This window comes from Musa acuminata, chromosome BXJ1-7 (genome assembly GCF_036884655.1).
Source record: "Musa acuminata AAA Group cultivar baxijiao chromosome BXJ1-7, Cavendish_Baxijiao_AAA, whole genome shotgun sequence".
In the NCBI taxonomy this organism is placed as follows: Eukaryota; Viridiplantae; Streptophyta; class Magnoliopsida; order Zingiberales; family Musaceae; genus Musa; species Musa acuminata.
Genome location: NC_088333.1, coordinates 9701358 through 9717521, shown reverse-complemented (window position 1 = coordinate 9717521; position 16164 = coordinate 9701358). Strand labels below are relative to the sequence as shown.

Sequence of the window (16164 nt, the reverse complement as noted above, 5' to 3'; positions counted from 1 at the left end):
GCGGGAGCAGCGGCGCCTCACCCCGCGGGAGAAGTGGCCGCCCCTAGGGGGGGGGGGGGGTTTGCCCGCGGGAGCAGCGGCGGCAGGCGCCGCCGCTTCCTTGCAGGTCGCCGGCCGGCTGCTGCAGGCACAACGCTTGCGCATGCGCCGGTGCTGTGCTGCCTGCCTTCGGTTGTGCTGCATGCACGCAGATCGAGGGCAGCAACTGTTGCTGCCCTTGTTTTTTGTCAACGATTTTGACGTCAAAATTCTTCCTAAACACAACACACGCAGTTCAAAACCAATCATTCGCACGAACAACCTGGCTCTGATACCACTATTGGGAAATCATGGGGGCGACATCACATGCGCAGCGGAAGAACAAGAAAACAAAATCCCCGATTCCCAAAAAGATGTTCGTCGTCGTGCGAAGATTGGTGCGAAAAAATCCGCGAAACATAAAACTGCGTATAGAGTATATTGCGTTACCTAGGGAGATCGTATATCCCTGTTTCGTTGCAGATCCTTAGGAGAGGGTGAAGGAGGTCAAGCGTCCTCCTCTCTAGCGGTGATCCACACAGCAGGGTTGCGACGACACTCCTCAAAAACTCCAGGCCTGATCTGAGGTGGAGAGGAAGAGGAGAATAGGAAAGGCAAGCAAAGACTCTAGCCTATGAGGCTGTGAATCCCTCATATTTATAGATATCCCATGTCAAACCCTAATGGGTCCTTCCCTAGTGGGTATTGGATCTGCATCCAATAAGACAAGGGCTCCGTCGGATATCTCATATCCGAACCTCTACTCATCGCAATGCCTACCATATGTGTGTGACCCTCTAGGCCAAATATCGAGCTGGCCGTGAGTCATACCTGTCAGAACTCCTTCTAACTCAGTGAATTATTATCTCTGTAATAATTCACTCGACTCATCGACTACGGACGTACTAGGCCACTACGCCGTAGTCCCCAGACGATACAGGGGAATCCAATCCATTGGACCTGTCTGTCCTCAGTTACCATGTACCTATAGTCCCTCATCCATCTAATATCCCAGAGACTGTATATCGAGCATGGTGCTGTCAGACCCATACGGTTTCTACTCAAGTCTCGCTCTAATCGGATTCTCCCGGAGAACTCTTTCTCTCTCAACCTGAATGACCCTGGCCAGGGATTTGTCTGAGCAAGAACACATGGGATATTCTTCTCATGATGCCGAGAGTGGATGATCCTATGTCGACACTCAATAGCCCTCGTAAGGTCGACTACCACTCCTAATGACCAGCTGTACTAGATCTGGGACAGCCAAACCTATAAGTCTGGTATCAAAGAGTGGAGCACTCATACAGGACATCCTTAGTGTCTCAAGTCTAAGGACCAGATACACCACTAGGACTACGGAATCACTGTCTGACAATAAGGCATCATCAACCATCTAGCATTCCGTAAGCGGATCAATCAGTGAACTCATTCTCCAATGAGCACCTGTACTGTATCCCTGGTGTCCCTACACGAGCAGCAATGAGACCAACTGCATCCATCATATGGACGGGTATACAGCACACCAGTCTATCCGGTTATCACAATGTCCCTCTCGAGTAACCTATGACCGGGATTATTTAGGATATGTGTTTAAAGGTGAATCGATCTCATTATCGTGATCTCATCACGATCCGATTCTCATTGAACAAATCCAAGGACATCACAATATATATATGCATTCATGCAATAGTTATAAAGTGGTATACGCCAAAATATAATAAGCAAAAAGATTCTGTATCAAGTCACACGTGCCATCACATACGTGATTGGCTTGCTGGGCACCTATGACTAGCATGAAGGACTATATGTATACGGTAACCGAGGATAAATAAGTCCAAATGATTGGATTCCCCTGTATCATTTGAGGACTGTGGCATAGTGGCATAGCACGTCCGTAATCGATGAGTTAAGTGAATTATTATAAAGATACTAATTTATTGAGCCGGAATGAGTTCTAATAAGTATGACTCACGACCAACTCGATATTGGGCCTAGAGGGTCATGCACATATAGTAGATGTTACGACGAGTAGAGATTCAGATATGAGATATTCGTCGGAATTCCTATCTTATTAGATATCCATTAAGCCCATGAATTATTGGATCCTATATATATATATATATATATATGATCCAATAAGAGATTATTTAGTAAAGACTTACTAATCTAAGAGATTTGAGTAATTAGATGAAGATCAAATACCCAATAGGACATGATCCATCAGGGTTAAGTTGACATAGGGCCTCTATAAATAGAAGGGAACCAAAGGGTTGAGTTCTTTTTTGCTGTCATCTATTCTCCTCTCTCTCTCTCCCTCTCTCTCTCTCTCCTCCTTAACCTACAGCCCCTATTTGGGGCATGTAGACAGTAAAAATAGGTAGCCCCTTCTTGATTGCATGGTACACACTACGAGGAGGATTGTGTAACAATTTGAGAAGCGTCTTTGTAGCCCCTGTCATGTAGATTACCGCTAGAGATGAGGACAGTTAACCTCTTTCATCCTCTCATATAGATATGTAGGAATTCAGTGATATACGATCTCCCTAGGTCATATAATCTCCTATGTACATGCAGTTTTTTAGTTTCATAGGTTTTTACGTGCCAATCTTTGCACGTTGATAAGAAACCATTTTCTATAGAAAATTTATATTTTTTTTATTTCTGTTCTTCCGCTGCGTGTATGATGTCATCCTAGATTTCCCAACATAATGTATGTGAAACTCGAGCATTACAATCCTCTCATTCTAATAAAAATCTCATCCTCGAAATGTTTTACCTGAATAACTCTGAATATTTCTCTCCAAATGATTCTTCTACGGTACTTTGACTAAAGTGATCTTCGAAGTTGTTTCTCTTAAGAGTTATCTAAAATATCCTATTATGTACCTTCATAAATGCAAGAAGTAAGATTAGTTTGCAAGTCGCATTATCAATTTTATCAAAAAATTATTTTGTATGATCCTATGTATTGATGATTTAACTTATCTTTCTTCCTAAACCTCGTAACTTCTTTCATTGGAGCTCCTTAATAAAAGATTTATTCACCTTAACTTTTTATGATATGGTGCATCAGTCCTATTTGTAAAGAAAAAAGAGATGAAACCATGCGATTGTGCATAAATTACATAGAGTTAAATAAAGTGAATGTTAAGAATAAATACAGACTCTCCAAAATTGATGACTTATTTGATCAATTGTAAGGTGTATCGATATTTTTCAAAATTGATTTGAGAGTATGGTTTAAAAATTGATTTGAGGATATTCTCAAGATTGCTTTTAGGATTAGAAATAGACACTTTGAATTTCCAGTGATATTATTTAGTATGACAAATGCACCAATCATCTTTATAAACTGAATGAACAAGGTATTTAAGTAGTATCTAAATAGATTTGTGATAGTTTTTATTGATGATATTATGATATACTACACATTAAGGAAGAACACAGAACATTTAAGAATGATCTTTAAGTATCTTTAAAGAAAAATAATTATATTAAAAATTTAAGAAATATAAATTTTGGCTAGAGAAAATAACATTCATTAGGCATAATGTATCCAATGAAGGAATCTCAATAGATCTAGCTAAGGTGAAAACAATTAGTTACTAACCCAAGCCAACTATTATAATTAAGGTAAAGAGTATTTTTGGAATGACAAGTTATTATAGACATTTTATAAAACGATTGTCAAAGATAACATTACCTCTCACGCAATTAACAAGAAAAAAAATTAAATTTGAATAGAGTAAGGCTTGTAAAAATAGTTTTTGAGAACTGAAAGGGAGATTGATTTCTGCTCCAATCCTTGTAATACCATCTGAATCACGAGAATTCATGGCATTTAGTGATGCATCAAAAAATAAAATAATATAGTTATAGCTTATGCCTCATGATAACTAAAATAATATGAGAAGAAATATTTGACTCATGATTTAGAGTTGGCAATAGTGGTATTTGCCCTAAAAATTTGGTGACATTAATTATTGTGAAACCTGGGGCAACATCATATGCGTTACGGAAGAACAGAAAAAATAAAATTGATTTCCCAAAAATTTAATGTTGGATTGTCATTCGAAGATTGGTGCGTAAAAATAGTAAAACTAAAAAAACTATATAACACTTGTGAGATGATTTACTCATAGGAGATCGTATCTTCCGAAAATATAAAACGAGCATAGATGAAGATGGTCAGATGTCCTCCTCTCTAGTGGTGATCTACACGATAAATAGTGGAATAATGCTTCTCCTTTCGTAGCGTGATCTTTCCTCTCCTTGCGTACCACAAGACTACATCAAGATCAAGAATGGGCCGACCCTTCTTGTTGTCTATATGTTTCAAATATGGCTATCAGTTAAGGAGGAGAGGAAGGGAGAAGAATAGGAGGCGACAACCAAAAGGAGTCTAGCCTATAACCCCTTTGATTCTCTCATATTTAAAGATGTTCCTATCAACTTAACTCTAATGGATCATGTCATATTGGGTACCCAATCTCTATCCAACTACCCAAGCCTCTTGGATTAATGGATCTCTATCCAATAATCAATAATCATTCTCATTGGGTCTCACCTAAAAAATCTAATAATTTATGGGCTTATTGGACATCCAATAAGATAGGGGCTCGATAGATATTTTATATCTAAACCTCTACTCATCGTAATATCTACCACATGTGTGTCACCCTTTAGGCTCAATACCGAGCTGACTATGAGTCGCACCTATCAGAACTCATTCTAACTCAGTAAATTATTATATCCATAATAATTCACTCGACTCATCGACTATGAACGTATTAGGCTACTATGTCATACTCCCTAAATGATACAGGGGTATCCAATCAATTGGATATGTCTACCCTCAGTTATCATGTATCTATAGTCCCTCATCTATATAATATCCCAAAAATTGTATATCGGGTATGATACTATCAGACCCATATATAATCTACTAGAGTCCCGCTCTAATCAAATTCTCTTGGAGAACTATTTTCTCTTTCAATCTGAATGACCTTGGATAAGGATTTGTCTAAGCGAGAATATATGAGATATTCCTCTCATGACATCAAGAGTGGATGATCATTTATCAATATTCAATTGCCCTAATAAGGTTGGCTATCACTCCCAATAACCTGTTGTGCTAGTTTTGAAACTTCTAGACCTAGAAATCTGATATCAAACAGTAGAGTACTAATACATGACATTCTTGGAATCTCAAATATGAGGACTAGATGCACAATTGAGACTACAAAATTATTGTCTGATAATGAAGTATCATTAACCATCTAGTATTCCATGAGCAGATTAATCAGTGAACTCATTCTCCAATGAGCATATGCATTGTACCCTTAGTGTCCCATACGAGCAACTATGAGACCAGTTGCTTCCATCATATGGACATGTATATAATACACTAGTTTGTCCAACTATCTCGATGTCTCTCTTAAGTAATCTATGACCGAAAATATTTATGGTCTATATTTATAGGTGAATTGAATATGAGATAAAAAAGATAATTGGAATTAGTAAAAGATTATAGTCATGTGATCAATTATTATCTTGGGAAAACAAATGTGGTTGCTGATGCATTAATTAAAATTTTAGTCAATTTTATCCATAATTCAAAGATCTCTTTATATAGAAATACAAAAGTTTGAATCTAAGATAATCCTTAAAAGTTTAATTATAGTTAAAGGTTGACGATCCTTATTTGAATCAATTGAAGTTTGAGATTGAAAGTAGGAAAAAAAAAATTCACATTAATGGAGGGGTAATTAGATTTTTAGGTAGATTATGTATACGAAAGGAGTCGAGCATAAAATAAAAAATCTTAACAAAGGCACACCCTCCTTATATTCAATTTACTCTAGAACAACTAAAATATACATAGATTTAAAAAAGCACTATTTAGTGGTGAAGAGAGATATAATACAATTTATTTATCGAGAAGTGTCTTACATGTTAGTAAATCAAAATATAATATCAAAGACCAATAGGACATTAAATTCATTATAAATATCCCAATTAAAATGAGAGAGATTAATATAAATTTTGTCATGGGTTTACTTAGGATCAAGAAGGGACATGATGAGATTTGAGTAGATTAACTAAGATAACTCACTTTCTACTTATTTGTGCTAACTATTTTATATATTAATATGTTTAATTATATTAAAAAATAATTAGGCTCCAAAGTGTATCTATTATGTTAGAGACCCAGATTCATATCAAAATTTTTGAAAAGTCTTCAAGAAGCACTATGGATAAAATTAGCATTTAACATTACTTTTTATCATTAAATAGATGATTAATCAAAAAGAATCATTCAAATATTAGAGGAAATACTAAGAGCAGGTATCATTGATTTAAGATATTATGATGTCAAATATATATATATATATATATATATATATATATATATATATATATATATATATGTTAACTATTTATATAGATATCCATTCGCTATAGTATAAGTTAACTATTACCCAAATCTCTAATCATCATTAATATCCTTCATGTTAAAAATTAAAAATATTATTTATATTTCATAATTATATATCTTTCAACTTAAATAAGCTAATATTGGCAATAATTAACCTATTTTTTTGGAATGATACATGTCGTAGTAAAAATATGTATAATTTTAATATTTTCAAACACATATATGACGTGCTTTAAAAAAAACTTGAACAATACCTAAAGAAATTTGTAAGTTCTAATTTATTCCTAGCACCTCTTATTTTCTAAATAATAAGATTTTCTTTTGTCTCTGCCCCATCGATCGCCCCTTCGCCTTCATCTCTTGTCCACTACTATCGTCCTGCTCTCTCGCTTCTACCCATTGTCCTCATCTTACTTTGTTTGCGTCTCATCTCATTCGTTGGATCTCAACTCCACTAGCTCCCCGGAAAGTTGTTTGCTATAGATGGAGAGGAAAACGGAGGCGAGGGTGGTGGTAATCATATAGTTGAAGAGGTAAGAAAGGTGAGGGTAACGGAATGAAAGCGACAGTGACAATAAGTGACGAAGAGAGATGATGATGATCGAGATGATAGAAAGGAAGAAGAGAGAGGAGACGAGGGCGATGAGACAAAGATGACAATCAACAATGAGGGGTGATATCAATCATAATAATGAAGATGAAGATATAAGAGGAAGATGAGATGAGAGAGGAGGTGAAAGAAGAGAAAGGTAGAGGCGATAAGCGATGTCAAAGCATAGAAGTCGAGTGATATGAAGCAACAATGGTGATGAGATAGAGTTTAAGGGCAATCATATTTTTTTTTAAATAAGAGGCGATACATAAGAATAAAAAAAAGGTGTTATATGAGAAAAAGTGAATTTTTTTTTTTAAATTTACCCAAAAGTATAACGATAAATATGTTATATATATATATATATATGTATATTTATTATATAGAATATTTAACTTCTAGAAACACAAATAGTATTTATCTTATATTTAATGAAAAAATAGTTTTAATATGATGTGCTACTAAATCACACTCTTTATAGTAATGATTATATTCTTGGTGGACTTTGGATTCAAGTCAACATTGGGCTTTCTTGACTATTTATGTTTTCATACTTTTAATCTTACCATTGATTTGAGTTCAATTATTGAATCTTGAGACCCGGGATAATTTCGGCATCTAACCACATCTGTTTGGCTCGAATCGAAACCTCGAAACGAACCAACCGAACTTGACTTGACCAGACTCGACTTTGAACCACGAGTCTTCGGCGGAGGTCGCCCTGTTAAACGCACCCCACTGGGTCTCCAATAAACTTGGGGCGTCTCCACCCCATTGTTGGGGTGACACAGATTAAAGAATGGGCTACGAGGTTTCATGGCTGGGAAACGCCGGCGCCCCTCTCGCCACGTCGGCCCGACGTCGGCCCTTCAGTCGCCGCTTCTCCTCGAAGTCGATCTCCGCTAGCAGCGTCGACGGAGTGCCCGGGTCGGCGGCGCCCGTGGATCGACGCTGGTATAATCCAGACAGGAGGAAGAGAGAGTTTTATTCCCCTCCGAAACCCGTTCGGCGTTGGGTCCAAGCCGAGCACACGACGCTTCACGATTGCCCAAGCAAAGGTACCATTTCAGACCTCATCCACTTCAAAGTAGTCTTTGAGGTCAAAGATGTGCTTCCGCGTTCTTTCTTTTTGTAGAAAGCGAGAAACCGATGCTTTAGTTTTTGGCAATTGGAAAACCAATCCTAATTCTGGAAGCTGAATTCTGACATGGGTTTGTTTTCCTATGGTTTTGGCTACGTACTCCTGCCGTTGATACTCAGTTCGGGGACTAATTTGATCTCTTATATTCTATATTTATATAGGACAGAATATCCCCATTTTTGCTTGCATCTAATATAAATGTTTCTTTGAAGGTCATTGATGAAATAAAAAAAAATCAAATCACAATTATGGAAGTTCCAAGAGAGATATGTGTTACAACTTTTAATAGGAGGATTGCTTTTTCTGCATATCATGTAAGGAACTTAGCTATTTGCCTAAATTCTGTGGAAGTGACGCGAACCTACTTGAAGATGATAACTAAGTGGAAGAAGAATCGATGGGGCAAATTTTGTCAAGGAAAGACTCCAAAACCTTCAAAGTCTACGAGACGATGTTCGTTAAGGCTCCAACAAACATCCACCCAGTTCAAGCAACATGAGACATTTTAGAGATTGACGCACAACAAGGAAGGTCTTTTATGATTGCTTCGGGCTTATAAACGTAGGTTGCATGTAGACACCATGTAGAGACAAAACTGTCCAGAAACAGGTCATCTAGGCAATCATTTTGGGGGTTTTCTAGTTTCACAGAGTGGTGCGGAGTGTCAGTCGGTATAGCACCTAGGAGCTTCCCAGGTGGCATATGGCTGGATGGGCCTTTGGGATAATGTCTAGGGTTGGTTTGCTACGTTGTTCTGTTGCAATGTCATGTGGGCACTCGAGGGGACTTTGGTTTGTGGCGAACCATCTTGGATCTTTTGTTGCATGATCATTTAGAGTATGCAAAATCCATGTTTGTAATTTGCATTGCCTATCAAGTGTTTGCTGAAATAGTTACTTGTGTATCCCGAGATAAACGATTTATCGAACCCATATTCTCTTTTGTAGGTCCTTAAAGGACTATAAGAGGTTTTGGGGAGACTGACCCTTTGCGGACGGACACGCAAGGGCGCTGCACGACTTAGACAAAACCAGCTAAGTTCGTGACAATATGGTACTAATTTTTGGATGCTATATCGACAATGGGGTGCATTTTAGTGTGCTTTGATGCTTATCAATGTGCTTGTGGGATTACAAAAAAAAAAGATGTAAAATATGAAAGCATGTTAAATGAAAATTTAATGTAGTGTTAAATGCATAAATGTAAGTTGTGTCCATGATTCCTTGAGAATAAATTGAGGGGTTTGTAGCTCCTAGATTCATACTGGAGTGCACAAGGAAAGAGTGCACTACCTCTCCATTTTCATCGACAAAAATGTGTAGTGGAAAGCTCTATCTAGGGATTCATGATTCTTAATGAAGATGAAATTTTCATATATAGTGTTACCCTTGCTGATTTTCACATAGTCTTATGGATGTTGGTACAAATGTCTCGCAGTTTGAAGACTAATAAAGATCAAAACAATAATAAACTCTATTTTTTAAAACAACATGAGATAAAATAAAATAATAAAGGTGTTTGAGACCTCTATTCAACGACACTTCTTTGAATGACTTAAATTCATCTCCATAATGTAAGTGTTCCCGATTAATTAGTTCCCTAGGATTCAACAAGCCATTGACCTTTCAATTGACACTTGCTTAGCTCCTATTGAGCACTAATAATAGTAAATCTTTTCCTACTACTTTCGCACTCTGTAGCAGTGTTAGGGGCCATTATACAATTCACCTAAAAGGGTTCATAAAATATAACTGGATCAAAATTTCAATACTAATGAGTATTATTTAGTTTGAGCATCTTTTGTCTTTTTCCCTTTGTTTTTGGGTTTATTCTTTTTTCAAAATTTATGCAAATTAAGCAAATTTATTAAAAATTGTACAAAAATATAGAAGTTTATTTAGTGTTTTTCTTTTCCAGACAGTTTTGTGCTTCTTTCATACAATATCTTGGGGGAATATAATGCTTCTAAACATCATGAGCTTTATTGGAATATTCCTTCTGATTTTATGAACTGGAACTCAAGGAAGAGGCTCATCTGCCATGAAATCAGAAGGTGGAATGCTGATTTACTTTGCCTTCAGGTGAGTTTGTTTCCTACAGCTGTATTTTTTAAGATTGTGCTTTGTGGTTCTTTATCTCATGCTCGCCTACCAAATTATAACTTGCATTGTACTTTTTGTTGTTTTGGTGTTTTCTGATGTTTCTAGGAAGTCGATAGGTATGAAGATATCTCTATATGTATAAGGAGAAAAGGTTATGTTGGCGGCTATAAGGTAAATATTTTCTGTGTGCAGTGAGCATTGACTCAGTTATAGGTTCATGTTGTCTTGTTAATAAGATGAGAAGCAAATATATCTACTAGGGACGCACTGGAGGGGCTAAGGATGGATGTGCTTTATTCTGGAAAAAAGAACGGTACTGTTTTTTTATTCTTTATTTTCTGCTTCTTATGAACCCATTATGATGATGGTTGGTTACGTAACTCCAGGTTCAAATTACTTGAGGTGGATAACATTGAGTTTAGGTCTTTCGGTCTGCATAATAATGTTGCTCAGCTCTTTGTCCTTGAGGTACTGATGTTCAAATTTGAAACTTAAGTCTCTTCTATCGCTTTAGCATATTGTTTTTGTCTTTAGTCCTTTCCTTTTAGAAATGAAATCACAAAAAAGGCATGGGACAATTTTGGAAACATTGTTTCTGTTTTTTGTTTTAAGAAAACATCCAGTCTTTCTACAACTTTTGGTAACAACCTTAAGTTTAGGAAACCAAGGTTGTAAACAAGGTTAGGGCAGTGATCCCAACAAAATACATAATGAATAACAACTATTATAGCACAACACCATGGTTGTTGCCACAACCAACCTCCACCCACCAACATTGCTGTCCACCACTACTTTACTACTACTTGGCCTCTACCACCGCTACCATCACTGTAGCACCTATCTGCTACTACAATCACCAATATGATCTCTAACACTATTGTTGCTGCTGCTACCACTCTTCATTGTTATCAACACCATCACTTTCACCATCATCACTATTATCACTGTGATTACTGTCGCTGCTGCTACCATAGCACCACTATCATCACTATCACTACTGCCACCACCATTGTCCCACCACAACTATGATATAATTGTTCCATCACCATTTTCATTTCTAACCAGAGAGACTAGGATTTGAGTCTAAAAAATGACCTCTGTAAATATAGAGATAATGTTGCATATTATGATCCTCCCTAAACCACTGCATTCGCCAGAGCCTTGTGCAACCTTTTTATATAATTAAACATGTTTTTTTTTTTTTTTTTTCATTTTTCCATGGAGAATGAAATAGAAACAAATGTTGAAAAACAAGGATGAAAGTTGGAATATGTTTTCTAGAAGTAAACATGCACTTAATCTTGATACTGAGGTCTTCAATTTTGCTGCCATAAAAATAGTTTTTTACCTAAGTCTATATGTTGGATAGTGGAGGAAGAATCTTTTACATAAATTATGTGCTATATGCTATCTTAATTATAGCTATGCAAAACCATCATGCTTGTTATGCAACTTTGGACTTTACTTGCTGTGCTCATTTTTTTTCATGGAGAATGAATTAGAAACAAATGATGAGAAACAAGGATGAAAGTTGGAATATGTTTTCTAGAAGTAAACACGCCCTTAATCTCTATACTGAGGTCTTCAATTTTGCTGCCATAAAAATTGTTTTTTCCCCAAGTCTATATGTTGGATAGTGGAGGAAGAATAATTTACATAATTATGTGCCATATATTATCTTTATTATAGCTATGTAAAACCATCATGCTTGCTATGCAACTCCGGACTTTACTTGCTATAGGCAGTTATCTGAAGATGATCAAAGGAGGGTAGTAGTTGGAAATATTCATGTACTATTTAATCCAAAGCGTGGAGATGTCAAGTTTGGACAGGTATGCTATTAAAAACTTTGATATCCACTTGGCACACTTTCCGGCATATGGTATTTGGAGTCAAGAGAATATTATTTTCCATTCTTCATTTGTCACCATTATGCAACTAAGCCCCTGAGTCTGTAAAGTTTTTTGGTTGTTTCCTTACAGTTTGGCTTGTTAGTATTTCTTTAGAAGATATGTAAATCACTTCATTGTTCTATTGAAAGGTACAAGGAAGTGAAGAAATAAAAAAAGAAAGAGTTGTTTCCACTTTCTAACATTTCGTTCTTTCCATATCACAATGTTGAACTATTATTTTCATGATGTATTTGATTATGTACATCCTGAATCGTGGTATGATGGGCATTGAGATGTTTCATGTTACAATAATTCAATAGTTGGTTTGCTATTTTGGGTTGTGATACATTGAACGTTTACTTGTCTCACTTGCAACAATAGGTTAGATAATTCAGCTTTTCCAACCCATTTAATCCTTTATATGACGAACAAACAATAGATGCTAGAAAGCCATAAAGATATGGATCTGATGATAGATTATGATTGTTTTGTGTTGTTTTGAACTTTTCTTCAGCTAAATCTAGAATAAGAATACTTCATATAGACTTCATTAGCATATACTTGGTCACATTTGCAAAACCAAGAAATGTTTGTGGTTATATCCCCAATTTGTTTGATCTAGATCATCCACTCTACATTTTCTTTTTATAACTTAAAAGTTACATACTGTCAAGACATTTGTTTCTGAAATTGAAATTAAATTAGACTATTGGGTGAAATTTATTATCGTTGTGTATTATACGAATCAAACCATTTTGATATATATCAAAAATTTCTAACTAGAGAGACAAGCTATCCTAGTATTATAGCTTATGAGTAAGCTTATACACCATTTTATCTTCTAAGAGTCATGCTACTATAAAGATCAGATTTCATGTTTATGACTACTGCACATCAAAACAAACCTGAAGTTTTCATGCCCCAAGTCCAAGTATGATGAGGAGTGATCTGATCATGACTTTATAAGGTGTAAACTACAAAATCATGAAGCCTATGGAAACTTGTACATTTATTAATAAGAGAAGGAATAAATAACAACTATTGAGGTTGTCCTGTTAGAGCAACTTTTTGTCTGAGACGCAAAATAAATTATACCAGTAGCAATTCCTTTACATTATTAAATGAATAAAACAAAGACAAATAATTGTATCTAGCAAAAAACTTACTATTACAGCCAAAAGATCACTTCCTATGGTCCTTAATTTGAGAATTTGAGCACCATTTGGGTGCTTCATGTACAAATTTAAGATGTCACATCTTCAAATCTTAATTATTCATGGTGTGAGATGACAGGTGATTGGACACTGCAATGAACTGAAGAGGATCTTAACTCTTCTAATTGTAGAGATGATTTAAAAAAAAAAAATCAGATTTAAGTACCTGATTACTTGCCAAGATATAGTTTTGTTGTATGAGGTTCTATAGCAAGATTACAAGACCTAAGATTAGGCTTTATTAGTGGAGTAATCCATTTTTTTGTTTGTAAACTATGGATATGTTTTTGTATTGTTGCCACTTTGCATAAACTGTTAGCTAATATGATTGAGATTCTCATGTTGTGAACCTATTTTGATCTCCATGCAGGTAAATGTGTGTATATGTGTGTGTGTGGGTGTGTTAACTGCTGCCTGTTTTTGTGTTAATGAAACTGTTCCTCGCAACTTACAACCCTGCTCAGATTAGTGGATTTCCTTCCATCTATGGTTCAGCACAGTAGTTGCTCTTGCATTTCCAAAATCTCTGGTCGACAAAACTTTTATGTTTCAGTTATTGTATTTGATTGAAAATTGTTTTGTGCAACAGTAGTAAGTGATGATTTGGCATCATCTTCCTGATTTTTTTCTGAAACTCATTGCTGGCCACTTCTTGTTAAGTAGTGTCACTATATCTGATACTAGATCAAATGGTTTATTTTTTCCATTTTTTTCATGCGTGCAAATTCATAATATTAGCATGTACATTATTAGACTTAATTCTTCCTAAAGGTTTTGATTTTCCTCTTTAAGTTGCTCGAGCTTCTCTTCGTTTTCTCAGGTTCATAGACTCTTGCTGAAGGCAAATGCGCTTTCAGAAAAATGGGGTGGAATTCCTGTTGTGCTTGCTGGTGATTTTAATAGTACACCGGAGGTATACCTGATCTCTTCACATATATATGGCATTCTGATGTTCCTTTTTGTTTAAGTATCTCTTTATTTTTTTATTATATTCTCTTCATTAGAGCTAATGATATACTCAATATCGGTTGCAAGAAGAATTTTAAGTAAATTCCATAAAAGTTGTTCCTACCCCTGAGCTATCCTCTTTCTGGTTCAGATCACCAATGGTACTTTCAAATTTCAATTACCAAACTGTTTCTGTAGTTTGTGTGAAATATGTGGCCATTATTCTGATTGGTGCTGACCTCCTTTAATTTATCATATGTACAGAGTGCAATCTATGAGTTTTTGTCAACATCTAAGGTGAATGAATCTGTTATCATGTTAGTTACATCTAATTTTCATCTTTGATAATTCTAATTGAGAAAATACATGATATTGTTTCTTACAGCTGAACATTGCTTTGCACGGCAGAAAAAAAGTATTTAGGCAGGATAAATGTCAGTTTGTCCTAGATGATCTGCCTTGGTAATTACAAAGCTCTGTTGTTTGGTAAAAGTGTGCTTGTTATCCTGTAGCTACAGTAGATTTCATCCTGATTTTTGTTCACTATCTGTGTCCCCTTGCAGTTTAATCAATGATTGGACTGGTGAAAATTTGACAAGGGCAATTGTGAATTCACATGATTCACTAATTACACATCCATTGCAGCTGAAAAGCTCTTATGCTAGTGTTCAGGTTTTTATTTCTTTTTAACCTCTGCAACATTTCCTGGATAATATCCAAAAGTAGTGCATGACTGGCAACGTCTTTGCAGAGAAATGCAAGTACAAGAAATTCTCAGGGTGAACCACTAGCAACCAGCTGCCACTCCAAGTTTCTTGGGACTGTTGACTATATCTGGTGATCTCCTCTCATTGTAGGCATTACTAGACCAATGGATGCATATTTCTGACTTAGATGCTCTTAGTGAAGGTACTCAACTGGACTTGCTTGTACCAGAGTTCTGGATACACTGCCCTTGGACACGCTAAGGAAGCTAGGTGGCCTACCTTGCAAGGTAAGACATTTTTGTCAATAGTGAATCACTTAACGGCTAATAACCTGCCAAACTGTATTATTGAGATTCTTGATTAGTGAAGGGCTTTCGGAAAATAATACACTGATGATGATTAGAATGTTAGATAAAGTGTTCCATAGTATACTAATACAGTGAATGTGTAATCGATCAGATTCTGCATGTATTGACTTTAAATCAATTATTTCTTCTTCTTTCAGGATATTGGAAGTGATCACTTGGCTCTAGTAGCTGAGTTCAAATTCACAGGAGGCAATGAGTTACAACAGGATAGGAACTAACTTGATAGGAGCTAGAAGAGGAGGAATTGATAGGAGCATTTCGATGTTGTCTTTGGATTAATTTAGCACCGTCATCCTTTTTTCATTGGACATTGCACTCCCAGATCAAGCATCTTTGTGAAGGTCAAGATTGTGGCAAAAGCCACCGTATTCCTCTGCAACATGCAAACAATTGAAAAAAATTGATGTACTCTATACTTGTTACACTAATATAATGTAAACAGCTGTCTTGTACACACAACCAGGCACCCTTAATTTCCTTGATCAATAAGCTCCCATGAAAAACTGCCAAAGATGAAAATAATTTGAACTTCTCAGGAACATTTTTTATTTAATTTTACTCTTTCCATTCAGGTAATGCATAATAATGTGTCTTATGACAGCTCTCCAGCTCTTGTTCTCATAACTCTGCAGCATTAGTCTTCTCGAAGACAGAGGCAGATTAATGAGTATTGAAGTTTTTCACGTTGAAGGTGTAGTTAAATGATTGTTCAGTGGCAGCCAAACAATTAAAATAGGATGATT

At 36.0% G+C, this 16164-nt stretch overlaps 1 protein-coding gene across 5 annotated transcripts; it reads left to right on the top strand.

The window, feature by feature from the left end:
* Positions 1-7812: 7812 nt before the first annotated feature.
* On the top strand, positions 7813-15962 carry LOC103991502 (carbon catabolite repressor protein 4 homolog 3). Of its 5 annotated transcripts, XM_065191802.1 has the most exons (14): positions 7970-8107; positions 9138-9243; positions 10108-10271; positions 10398-10463; positions 10553-10605; positions 10679-10760; positions 12038-12124; positions 14219-14311; positions 14611-14643; positions 14732-14808; positions 14910-15018; positions 15098-15183; positions 15256-15340; positions 15559-15962. In XM_065191802.1, the coding sequence occupies exons 3-14, from the start codon at positions 10197-10199 to the stop codon at positions 15637-15639; spliced, it is 927 nt and encodes a 308-aa protein (XP_065047874.1). In that variant the 5' UTR covers positions 7970-8107; positions 9138-9243; positions 10108-10196; the 3' UTR covers positions 15640-15962. The 5 variants fall into 5 exon arrangements, with proteins under 5 accessions (XP_009409259.2, XP_009409262.2, XP_065047873.1 ...); XM_009410984.3 differs by lacking the exon at positions 9138-9243 and having other exon boundaries at positions 7813-8107; XM_009410987.3 differs by lacking the exon at positions 9138-9243 and having other exon boundaries at positions 7813-8107; positions 15251-15340.
* Positions 15963-16164: the final 202 nt, after the last annotated feature.

Bases quoted from the DNA above. Each gene is read 5' to 3' on its own strand.
- LOC103991502 (XM_009410984.3), top strand. From the start codon at position 7,849: ATGGGCTACGAGGTTTCATGGCTGGGAAACGCCGGCGCCCCTCTCGCC. The intron at 10,272-10,397 runs GTGAGTTTGTTT...TGATGTTTCTAG, and splicing joins CTGATTTACTTTGCCTTCAG to GAAGTCGATAGGTATGAAGA. The intron at 10,761-12,037 runs GTACTGATGTTC...TGCTATAGGCAG, and splicing joins CTCAGCTCTTTGTCCTTGAG to TTATCTGAAGATGATCAAAG.